General features: G+C 41.1%; 1 protein-coding gene across 4 annotated transcripts in view; it reads left to right on the forward strand.

Moving 5' to 3' along the window:
• DOCK1 (dedicator of cytokinesis 1) overlaps window positions 1–9,750 on the forward strand; it is a 314,587-nt gene extending 304,837 nt beyond the window's left edge. For all 4 annotated transcript variants that reach the window (XM_087764572.1, XM_087764573.1, XM_087764574.1 and 1 more), the window contains exons 51-52: window positions 331–476; window positions 9,609–9,750. In XM_087764572.1, the coding sequence (XP_087620698.1) occupies window positions 331–476; window positions 9,609–9,704 (242 nt within the window). In that variant the 3' untranslated portion in view covers window positions 9,705–9,750. The remainder of the gene's footprint in view (window positions 1–330; window positions 477–9,608) is intronic.
• The last annotated feature ends 2,867 nt before the right edge of the window (window positions 9,751–12,617 follow it).

Below are 12,617 nucleotides of genomic sequence, written 5' to 3' on the forward strand. Positions count from 1 at the left end.
TGAATATTTTGGCATGAAATGTAAAGGAAAAAGTATTTTCTATTGAAAAGAGGGGATTGTTCAAGTATTTTGAGCGTATCCTAAAAATTAGCCCAATGCAACTCCACAGCGCGTACTTCCCGTCGGTGCGGGGGTGGGTTCATTTGTTCTACTTTCCTTTAAAATCCCTCATTAGATGAGCTGCAGATAATTATAGAGGCAGCGAAGAGCAGACAAAGATATCACATGCGCAGCATTATCGCGCTATCAATGCCATAAGAATTGGCGCGGTCTGGATCCTTGGATTCGATTCATTTATTGAAAGAGTTAACTCAGTGTTGATTTGTACAGATCTGGAGCTGAATGGTATGTCCAGCTCCGACATCCCCGACGTTCCTCCTCCTCTGCCCCTCAAAGGAAGCATGGCCGATTATGGGAACCTCATGGAAACTCAAGACTTGATCAGCCCGACGACCTCCCCCCCTGCCCATCAGAGGGTGAGTCCCAGAGATAATGATCATTTTCTGCAATTTTCTTTGCTTTTCTACTTTGCACGATCCGCAGCGAGATGTAATGCCGAGGTTTCTACAGTTGCAAACAAGCATCTGGAGTATGAGGGAACGGCATTGCTCACGGGCACCGACCTGAAGGGAGGTTGGATTCATTCTGGTGGAGAAGACTAAGCAAAATGCTAGCTGTGTTGGTTAAACTGAGCTTAAACTGGCAGGATATAGTCTCAGCAGCAAATTAGATTTAATAGCCTTTCAATCCTGTCTCAGGAAAGGAAATAAAGCGTGTACCTGACATCTTTCCTTTCTGGAGCTCCGTTCTGTCGACATTCAATCGCCACTTGTTTCCTATAGGCAACCACACGTGTCCCCTTTGAGGGAAGGAGCTCAGAAACACTCTTCATCATCAACAAGGTTTTCAGCTTTCTGAAGAAAATACACTTTTTCAGCTTTGGTTCCTGGATCCTGGAAGCTTTTAAACATAATTTGGTCCTTTTCTTTAAAGCAGCACTTTTGAGAAGGACCATTTATTTCCTTTTTGGAGGAAAAAAATATGTTTAAAGAGGTTTTCTTTTCTTTGACTTTGAAATGTATAACTTTGGCCAAGCTGGGTTTTTTGGGGGAAAAAATTCTCAACAGTAATGATTCTTCTTTGTTTGCAGAGGTATCTTCCAGGATTTCTCTGAAGTTCATCATTCAAATGAAATTCTGTGGAGTAATTTGCGTTTAAGTAAATTTCATGGTTAGAGAAAGCATTTCTAATCTCAGCAGAGAAAGAGTCAGGCAGGAATTTAGTTTTAACTCCGGGAATGGTTTTGTTTAACACAGACTATCACAGTGCACAACAGTACCCAAGTTTGGCTTTTTCCATGGTTGAAATTGTAACTGCATTGTTGTAGGAATTCAGTATTTTCAGGCTAAATGGGGAAAAAAAAAACATTATAGAAGTACCTTGAGGAATGTGAACAGTGTTATTCAAAACACAGTGCTTTACTCATTATATGCATGTATTGAAAAATTCTCTGTTCCCATCATCTCTTCCATAGTTCTTCCCCATGGCTGGATGGTTTTAGTAAATATTTGCACTAAATTTTTTTGCAAACCCTTTTCCTCTAATTTCCATCGAAGTAGACTAAGCTCTTCCCCATTTCCCTGACTTCTCTCTCAGGAGCCAGCTCTCGCTTGACCTGAATACAGACCTCTAAGTGGAAAATTACAGAGTGTACAGGAGGGCTGCCAGGAGTTTTGTCTAAGGGATCCATCTTCACGAAGAAACCTGAGAAATTCAAATTAGGTTTCACATTTCTTGAACTCCTTCCTGTATGAGCTCCAGAGGAGTAAATTCATTTTGTATGATATAGTATAAGTTTTAGGTCGTGGTAGTAGCTCAGGATGGTTAACATGAGTTCAATTTTTAGCTAAAAAGCATTAAAGAATGAGATGATAAAACACGCGGTGAGGAATAAAAATCCCAATGGCCGGGTTCTTTTTCCATTCCTTGCGAGGCTGTTTGAAGGGGTTGCCCCTCAGCGGACAAATGCTAGATATTTACTGTACTACTTGCAAATGCCACCATGCTGTGATGGTTACAGCCCAGACCTGAAGACGACTCGGGTTCCAGCCTCGGTCTCCTTGCTCTTGAAGGTGTGACCTTGCACAGCTCCTGTTCCTGTCATGAGCCAGGTTTCCGCATCATTAAATGGAAGTTCATAAAAATAGTAGCAATATGCTCCCTTGGTTTTCTGCAAAGTTTTATTCAGGTCTTAATATTTTTTTCTCTTTTCAGTCTTCACTGCTCAGACTCTATTTTTGTTTTTGATATATTTTGTATTTGTAGAAATGGGCCCCATTGTTCAACATTGAGTGTTGAACAAGCTCAGGACTTAAGCATACCTTAGAAGTGCAATCAAATATAATCAAAATTTTCTTCAGCATTGTATTTTTATAAACTTCCCAAGACAAGGGAATATAGTTTCAAAGTCTGAAAAATAGATCTAAAGCAGATTTGTCACAAAGCCACATGCATTACTCTTAGAATTAATTTTAGGAAAGGCTTCTAGCGTTATAACAATCACTGTGCGCATTTATTTCATCAGGCTTATAGGAAGGAAGCTCTTAAAGAACATAAAGAAAATGAGTAGTGCTGGGCATGAAAGATCAGATGGGTAAATTCTTATTACTGCTATGATTAAATCCGACTCCACAGTTTTTAATGCCTTATGTTTCATGGGTCAAATAGCTACATACTTCATAACTTTATAATTCTCTGTCTAGTAAACTGATCATCTTTTCAATTACACATGCTTTGTATCAGTGAAGAAAAATCAGTAAAAAATGTTATAGATGAGATGATCTTAGTAGCTTTTAAACTGGAAATATCTCCTTGTATGAGAAATTATTACATGGTCCACTCTGGGTGTCTTGCAGTCAGTTCTGAAACTCAAAAAAAGTGCTGTAGTGAACTGAAAAGCATGCAGTGATAAATGCATCAAGAAATACTTCAAAGTGCAGGCAATAGTGTCATTTAGTAACCGCGACAGTGATCTTAGATTATTTGGAGTCCACTATTAACTTGGTCTACCTTAAGTCTTTTATCCAGGTGATCATCTAATTATAATTTTCTGATTGTCCTCTTATTCCTCGTTAACTGTGATACCCTTATATATATTTTCTTGCACTGTATGATTTTTTTCTGCTAAAAATGTTCTTAATAATATATGGGAACATAAAAAAGAAGTCTACGACTCCTGCAAGGATTATTATTACATCAAGGGATTCCTTTAGGCACTTCTCAGTCTTTATGGGTTCATCCATACCCTTGCATACAAATCAACTGCCTGCTTAGTATTCACAATGAGAAGGGAAACTCAAAGAAAATAGACAAAGGAGCACTTACATTTATAAGATCGGCTATAACACTTACTAAGCATCAGATAATGGTTTGGATGAGATCTCCATCAATCCAGTGTAGATGGAGAGCTTGGCAAGGAGGGATAGCAAAGGCCGAAGCGGTGTGTAATGCGAGGACCGGAACAGTCTCGCGTGGCTGACGGCGACAGCGCTTATTTGGACTCTCAGGTATCCTGTTGCAGGAGGAGCACTCAGGCTGGTTATTTGGATATAATGGAAGTGTTTACACAAAGGAAAAATCCAGGGGATTTTTCATGTGTTGCAATGCACATACTGCAGTGCTGATCATGATCTCTTAGGTTAGCCACAGTGAGCAAAAAATGACCTTAAAGGCTTCAGCAAATGTGCTGCACTCCTGTGGACAGGGAAGAAGAGTTGAGGCTAGGAACCCAGCTGAAACTACGGAGGCGGCAGGTAATTAGGGAGCACTACTTCAGGGTTTGCAATTTTTCCTTCTCTGACATTATTTCTCAGGAGAAATCCCCTTCCTTCCTAGAAATCCCCTCCCATTCCGCCAGCGCTGGGGCTGGTGGGGAAGCCTCTGAGCATCGTGGTGCCACGTCCCCTGGACACCCGCCACTGGTTTGGTGGCTCAAGGCTTGCCACCAGCTCGCCACAAGCAGCGAGAGGACAGTCGTTAGTGGCATTATCCCATGGAGATGTTGGAAAAAGTGCATTATTAATCAATTATTTTAAATTAGAAAGTTGACTTTGTGGGCTGCATTTGCTCACAAATGGAAATAAATGTTTCCTCTTCTGTCTTACACTCCAGATTTTTAGAAAATAGACTCTCAGACCAAGGGCTTTCCATGATGCATAGAAGTATATAATGTGCCCAAAAGAACAAAAATTAAAATTTGTTTTTTATTTACCATCTGATCATTATTTTTGCCTGCTGGAGATGGGAAGCATTGCAAGCCCTTCCTCCAGTGCCAAGTCTCCGCCACCTCCCGCCTCACCTGGGCTGGAGTTTGGTGGGTTAAGCTCTTGCCGAGCAAAGAGTTTCTAAAAAGCTCACAGTCACTTTTTAATAAGTCTCAAAATCAATGGACTGCCACTGCTTATTACAGGATTTTGAGTGAAAAATGTGTTCTTCTGCTGTCTGCCCGGAGATATAGAGCCCATGATGTGTCCCTGAGCAGCACCCTTGATTTTGTTTCGGAAAGGGCCGTGTCGCTGCCCTCAGCCCAGCGTGGGATCAAGCTGCGGGTTTTGCTCTGGCCAATTGGTAATGCATTTGTTTATCACTCTCGCAGGGCCTGGGCCTTCAGTAAGAAATACAGTGTCGGTCTGGAGTCTAAACCTAATTCTGAGGGTATTGCTCATAACTCTTGAAGTCTGTTTATGTACGGACCAGAGCAGAAAAACAATGCTTTTGAAAATCGAGTTAGCCAGCACGGTCTGAAATACTAATAGCCTCCACATGCAGAAATGTGGTTCAACAGAGGGAAAATTGCATTAGCGGTGCCTTAACACAGCTGGCACACACCAGGAGCAAAGTCCTCCCTGCATGAGGGGTGCAGACCTCTGCTAGGTCCAGCTCTCCCCCCGTCCGCTGCCATCGCCCCTGCGGGAGCATCCCTGTTGGGAGCGCGTGGTAAGGGTCCTGCCAAACAACCCCGTGGAGAAAATCGGGAGTTGCTGATTCAAAGCAATGTGATGTTGCCCGTTTTGAAGGATCTTTTACGTTGCCCAAAGAGGGGGTGCTTAGCACGCGGCGGGTGGGAGCACACAAAGGGCACCTCTGCAGAAGGACTCTGAAAATTACGTTCTCTTATCAAAGTACACTCCAGCAAGGGCAGCTAATGGCTGTGATACACAGTCAGATGAAACTCTAATAGATGCAGTATGACAATAGATTCTAAATAGTCATTTTACATAGGTTACCTGCGGTATTTTCCACATAACTTTGCTCCCTGGGTCAAACAGCCAATTAGCTTAAACTGTCTATAATTTGGTTCAAATTAGTGGAGTTGGGTTGATTCTCTCTGCTGGCGCATTATCGCTCTCTCAGAGTGGGAGTGTTATTCCTCCAAGACCTCACATTATGTGTTATTTTTCATTGCAGATATTAAATAAGCAAGTTGCTGCTTGTCAGGCGACTCGGCTCCGTGCTAAAAACAACGGTGTAAGTGAGAAGGAGCATTTCAGAGCTCAGTGTTTGGAAGCGTTTGCACAGTCCTGTGTAGCTGATAGCCTATATACGTCTCGTTTCTACTGCTTCTGACCTAATTAGATCCGTTAATCCTTCAAACTAAAGTGGTTTTGATTGGATCTCCACAGCTTGTCATATTTATGACCATTTAATTTCCAAGAAAAATATTTATACAGGAAGAAATCTCTTACAAAGGACCATTTTGGGGAATCAAATTTTGCTTGATTTTTTCTTGGTTTTTTTAAATAGATTTAAAAAAAAGTCTCAGATCTTATTTTGCTTCTTCACAGAGAAAAAAAATATATGTATTTTTTCATCTTCTTTAATTGATTTTTATTTCATCCTGTACATGCATAGTGTATTTTATATCTCTAAGAGAATGGAGACAAATGTTTTTAAACCTGACTCTTTTCTCTATCAGGAAAAAACAAACAAATGGGAGCAATTTCATGTTTGAAGCAGAAGGAACAGATTGCTTCTGTGTTGCAGATGTGCCTTTTACATAAGGTTTCTGCTTCCCCTGAGGAACCCGTGAGTCAAGGATTCTGCCCAAAATAGGTTTGAATGTGAACCAGCAGTCTCTCTCATTTTGTCAGAAAGTAAAAACATGCTTCAAGATTCGGCGGGTTCACAATTAACCACTGAAATACAAACATGAACTCCACAAAGCAGTTCCTAATTAAATGTAAAATCAAGGGAAACTCTGTTTTGTCTTTCAAAGTTTCTAGGGAGCGTAGCAAAAATGAACTTCATAAGCCTAATAATGCTTTTCTGAGTATGATATTAAAGGGAGAGAGCAGTTGTGCTTGAATTTCTTCCTGTGCTGGAACAAAAGGGAGTGCGTATCGGCCCTGGGCGCCATGGCTAGATTTGGAGTTGCACCAGCTCCATATTGGCAGGTTTTGTCATGCTGATTTCTCAGTAATGTTGCCCCGATGAGCGTTACATGTCCTACTTAATATATTCATTGGTAGCTTATTATATAAATGAACATGTACTAAATTTATCCGACTTTCTAATGGAAATTGTAAATTCAATTATAATAATTATCTACCTATCTCTGTTATTTCTTTCTGCCTAATTTGCTTGCAGAGTCTAAGCTCTGGTAGGTTTTGTGCTTGTTATTTATAGCATATATATTTAGCTTATTCTCATTGTATTTGCATTGTATCTGTTCTTCAGAAGCAGGTTTTCAGGGATAATTTGATTGCTTTCTGATCAATATGAAGGGCTCATTTGTTTGAGAAATGCCTTTGATCTAATTGAATTGAGAATTATTGCCAATATACTGTTATTTAAATTCAAAATGGATTTTCACAAATGATGCTATCAGCAAAGTTAGTTTTTTCTAGTGATAAATATGATGTTAAAGATATCATCTGAGAGCAAAGCACTGAGGAAATTTTTACGTTTTGTAATGTATTTCAGAGGGGCCCCTGGTTCATTTAGTTATGGAATTAATGTCATCCGGTACGCTGATGTTCTGCAGACCACCAGCATTTCCCAAAGTGTGCCCAGAAGCCCCTGCCTGGATACGTGACTGTAACTAAGCAGGTTTTCAAAGATTTTGAAATCCACAGATCACAATAGAATGTGTGAGGCTAAATAACATTGACAGTCCAGCTCTTATGCAGGTACCTTAGTAGGGATTCAGGAGCTAATTTAACATAACAGATTAAGAAAAGGATTTGGTCAGGTAGAGGAAGCATTTAATGGTTCTGGCTGCAATACTTAGATCAACAGTTGCATTTAAAAAAATGACAACTTCAGTTTTGCATTTAGTAAAATAAGATTCTTATTTTATTTGCTTTACATATTAGTCTGTTGACTTGATTTTCTGACTCTGAGATCACTGTGCACCGTGCCCCGCTGTAAGAGAGGAATAAATAGTGCACAGTTTTGAGCTTGCCCTGGAAAAGGAGCGCTGCTTACTCAGCGGGGGCTTCTGGACATGTGCGTTTCAAGCAGCAGTGCCCTTTCAAGACTCAAACCTTTTAATAACCTGGTTGTTTCTTCAAAAGAGCTCGTATAAACTTTAACCGGACTCTGACCATGGAAGTCTTCATTGCCAAATGTGTTCAGCCCTGTCCTCATCGGTGAGCAGGAGGCTTCCCCTGGTAGACAGGGGCATGCAGCCTTCCAGACGGGGCACCCCCGGGCTCCGGTGCCTTGCTCTTGGTCCAGAGTTTCTTATCCCGTAGCAGATGAAAACCAGTTGCTCTCCAAGTTGGTAACAAAGCGTTCTGTAGCCAAAGAGGAGGGTGAGAGCACAGAGGTTGCTGCGTTGGTGGTGCTGCTGGAGAGGCTGGGGAGATGGAGGGTGGACAGTCTTTGCCCCTCTGTGCTCTGGACCTACTGTTTTGGACAGCAGCAAAATGGAGAGACAAGCTCAGGGCACAGCTTTCCTGGCGATAGTTTGTGATCCCTGTTCGTTTGCCATGGGGGAGAGCCGGGAGGGATGAGGAAAGCTGTAAAACAGATTGCAAAGTATTTCTTTCCAGGTAGGATGGATACAGGAAAAATATTCCAGCAAAAATCCAGCCTTCCTGGCTCTGCCAGTAGACAGTTTTACCTTTCTATTTAGTCTGTGGTTAGCAAAACTATCTGGTAAAAGCTCTGGATTTATAATTTCATGCTGTCTTAAAAGCTGACTTTGAAGAGGGCGTTCAGTTACCTTAAAGATACTTTTTTCCTCCCACCCTTGCACATCCATGAAAACTCCGGGTCACTGGGTTGTGGGAGTGTTAGGAGGCTCTCCGGGCAGAGGAAAGACTGAAAAGTCCTGGCATCACCCTGAACAGCTCTTCTTTTTGGATAGCAGCTTTGGGTAGCTTCAAAAGGAACAGTCTTGTTTATTACGCACTTTCACGTGGTTTTATCAGCTGCGTGTATACCGGGTTTGTACTGCGATGGAGAAATCATCGGTTATTTTGTCCAAGACATGAAAAAAAGTTGGAACAGGAGTATCGAGGTTGCAAGTGCAGTACGTGCAACGTAACACTAAGGCGTTTCGGGTATTTGAACTGTTCTCGTAGCAGCAATTAAGGCGATTTGGCGGAGTCGGTGTGCATCGTAGGGTTCTAAGCGTTAGCGCGTGGAGTCAGCAGTGTGGGGTGGGTACGGTGGGACGGGTACGCTGGGACACTAGTGGAAACGAAAAAGCATCATTGTGCTTGGAGGAAAGCAAAAGGCGGTGGCTGGCTGAGCGGGGGGAGAATCTTAGGAAAAACCAGAACCGAAGCAGCGCCGATGAGGTGTCACGCTGCAGTACGGCCTCAGCGCAGGGGTGGGAAACCTGTAACGGCTGCATAGCCAAAGTGCTGTAGAAAACCAGACTGCAAAGTGTGCGAGCAAATGGCAGTGTTCTCAAGCTCTTTCTGAAACAGATTTTATCATATATATGATTGAACATTATGAAAAAAGTCTTAATTTCCATAATGACTTTTTTAATTTGTCCAATTAGCCGGTGAATCTGTTCTGTTGTATGATATATGAAGTGATTTAAAATATGTACATTTGAACAGTCTGGATTTCTGTTTTGACTATTTTAATTATAACTGAATGTGTAATAGTAAATTGCAAGTTACTTATCTGTTTAAATGGTTTCCTTTTTTTTTTAATTATTTATGTTCTAAGCATGCGAAATACAAAAATAATGGAAAAGCAATGAAGCTATTGCTTCAACCTAGCTTTTAAGCTCTGTGGTGCGTAGGGGCTGAGGGCAATCGATACAGACCAAGAAATCAATATCCTATCATGATATAAAGTGGGGAATTATAAACTTCTCCAGTGCTTTCAAAAGATTTTTCCTGAAATATGGAGCTAGTTAATCACGAACCCTTGAGAGTTTTTTTTTCATTGTCAAAAGTAAAAGTTATGTTTTAAGCTAATGGCATTCATTATGCATAGTAGCAAATTCTGTGGAGGAGCTTTCAGGAGTCAGATGGCTACAGACTTACTTGCCATCTTACTCGCCACAGTTACATATGAGCCAGCCGATGTTTCAGAAAGCCATTCGTTGCTAACACGATCTCTTCAAAATTGGTTTCTTCCAGCACCTGCCGCCTCCGCTCCCCAGCAAGACTCCCCCGCCTCCGCCTCCAAAGACGACTCGGAAGCAAACGTCTGTTGACTCTGGGATTGTCCAGTGAAGAAGGAAGCGTTATTTTCCAAAGATAAAGCTGTAACAATTCATTTCCCTAAGTATTTTATGGTATATAATGTTTACCTCATTCAGGCATGCAGTATCTAACATTTAGTGCAATGACTCTAACTCCGTAAGAAATCCATTTCTAGCCGTGTATCGGAAACAGCACTACATCACCCCTCTTTCTGGGGTTATTCCCTCCCGTAACTTGAAAGAAATCTGGATTTCTGCTTGAGAGCGGGAGGTGTTCATCAACTGACAGTACCCTCTTCCTAAACCTTCTCCCCGCTTCTTCTGAATAACTTCAGGCACATAGCTAGCTGTGGAGATTAAAATGAGAGTTGAATGTTTTGTACCTAAAGCATTTAGGTAGCTATGGAGTTTAAAATGAGCTGAGTATTTTGTACCTAATCTCAGTGTATATAGGAATCGATGACGATATTCACATTGAATTCAGTGCACGTTGGAGTAGGCTTCACAGTAAGGAGAAGCTGCCGTAGGATTTCCCCAAATAACGGTTCTGCCCAGGGCTAAAAATCAGACACAGCTTATTTGTGAAATGTGCCTTCTTTTTAATTGTTCTGTATTACAAATAAACTGATTGCTAATGGGCTTTGTAAAATTAGTCACTGGTGATCAGTCATTTCCATTTTCATTCAGTTGGCCGTTCTTCGGGGTGTTGATCAATGGGTAAAGCAAGGAAGCCTTTTAGCTGCTGACGGGCACGAGCATGTAGGAAAAGAAACAAGAGTAGGCAGATAGGAGACTCCTGGCCGTTCTGAACCTAGCGGTTGAGTACAAGAATGGGAAGAGCTTTTCCTTTTCTTCTTTAATGTGTAATATTTCATGTGGATTAGGATGAACTGAATGGAATCACTTTGTCCTTGTGCCATCATTCTGTACAGAGTTTGTATATATGATGGTTTTTAGAATGTTTTAATTTTTATGGTGCCTGCTTTTCATGTAATAATGAATTAATGTACCTGCAAAGAATGCCTTACGTATTTTTAATTTCCTAATTGCTGAAAGTGTAAAAAAAAAAAAAAGGCAATTTTTTCCCAGATATTAGGCTCTGAGAAATATTGGACAATGATGGGGTGGGGTGTTGGGAGGGAGGAAGGAAACTAACTTTATATTCTAGCGTTTTTTATTGTCACACTTTTGTTTTTTACTATCTACAGCCTTTTTACTCTTACGGTAGATTGTTTTTAAATATACCACTGACGCAAAAAATAAAATACTATTTTAAAAACTTGCCTAAGAAAATTAATACATTTCCTTGGTCTTTTTGGTCCTTATTGTAGAATTTCAGGAACTGTTGCACTCTGTAGAGGGCTACATATACACTTGCTTGCTTTCGAACAATTTTGAGGGAGCCCATGATAAAGCTGAAGTCTCTCATCACACTGGTGTGCTTGTTCCTGCACGTATGTAGTACTGAGGTAAAGCACACGGCAGCACTGGAAACAGCCATCATTGTATGCTATCAATATTCCTAATGATAGCTTACTTATCTTTAAGTTACCTGTTGCTGAACACTTCAGAAAACAGATGAGTTTTAGGTAATATTTTCTACCTCAAGTAGCTGCTACATGATGCAAGTAGTAGGCAGAAGCATGGCTTACACAGCAGTAAAACAATAATGTTCTTACAAAGGCAGAAAGATTGCCCTTCTCATAAGAAGTGGCTCAAATGGTCATTTATAGTCTCATAATTTTGCCTTAAACCATCGTGTTGCTTTGGATCAAACAAACCCACTTTTCCTTGCAGTGTGAGATAACATCAGCTACCAGAGTGTCTCAGAATTCGCTGTTAGATATTGTCCTACAATTCCCTATTTGTTTTGGTATTAGTATAATCTCCATTCCAGAGGAACAAGCTGGGAAGGGTTCTTAGCTACAGTCGATCAGATATTCTTTCCGTAGAATATCAATAATGTATTACAACTTTAATTCTGTAAGTCTTCCATTTAATTGAAAATTGCTTTAGAGACTGCTCTTGTTACTGTGCGGGAGATGGCGCTGGGATGCTGGTGAGTTTTCCTCTTTTCTGTTCCATTTACTTTCTAAGGGATAGGAAGAGGCTTTCACATGGACCTTTAAGTGGATGCTTGTAAATTGTATTTCTGATAATGTGTTTGTTTTCACGCGTTCCTAGCAAATTCCTTGCTCATGCAAGTGTTATAATCCGGCCCTGCAAGACTCCTCAAACAAGAGCTGCGCTTTCAAATTGGTCTTGTGGTACAAACTCTAAATCTCATACGTGTGTATGTTTTACAAATACGCAAGCTGAGACTGGGAATTGAAAACCAGCCTCTCAGATTAATTTTCAGACCCAAATTGTCACTGTTTTTACAATCTAACAGCTTCTAAGCTGTAACTTGTATAAAACCCAGCCAGAACGAATCATTACCCTCCTCCAAGTGTTGTAAAACCACACTTCAGCAAATCCAGAAACTAATTCAGTTACAGTCTCTAAGCAGTGAACAATCCTGCGAAGGCAGTTATTTCTCCTACGATATACTCTCTTCCTTTGTACTCCAGTGACGTTGTACCGGAGCATCCCCATGCAATATGAATTTCTTGTGACACTGTTTGCAACAAAGCTGAGCTCATGCAGAAGAGCTCGATACAAGGCAATACAGAAAAAGAAGTTTATTTTTTGTTAACCAAAGTGGTATCACTTACTCTGTCGTGCTGATGTCCTCACAAGGGTCGAGGCACGTGTGTCCAGGTAACGGGTCCGGCATTGCTTGTGGTCATGTAGAAGACAAGAGGTGCCTGCCGGGAAGTCCGCATCCTGTCTCCTGCGTTATTCTGAGGTGGGTGAACATGCGCTGGTTGTTGGATGTGCCCTCGGTTCCCTTTAGGAGTTGGAGGTGACTGTGATCTTGTGTCGCTTTAGTCTGTCCTGCTTC

The sequence above is a fragment of the Nipponia nippon genome, unplaced genomic scaffold, assembly GCF_047370975.1.
Source record: "Nipponia nippon isolate SJK-2023a ecotype South Korea unplaced genomic scaffold, ASM4737097v1 scaffold_3, whole genome shotgun sequence".
Lineage (NCBI taxonomy): Eukaryota > Metazoa > Chordata > Aves > Pelecaniformes > Threskiornithidae > Nipponia > Nipponia nippon.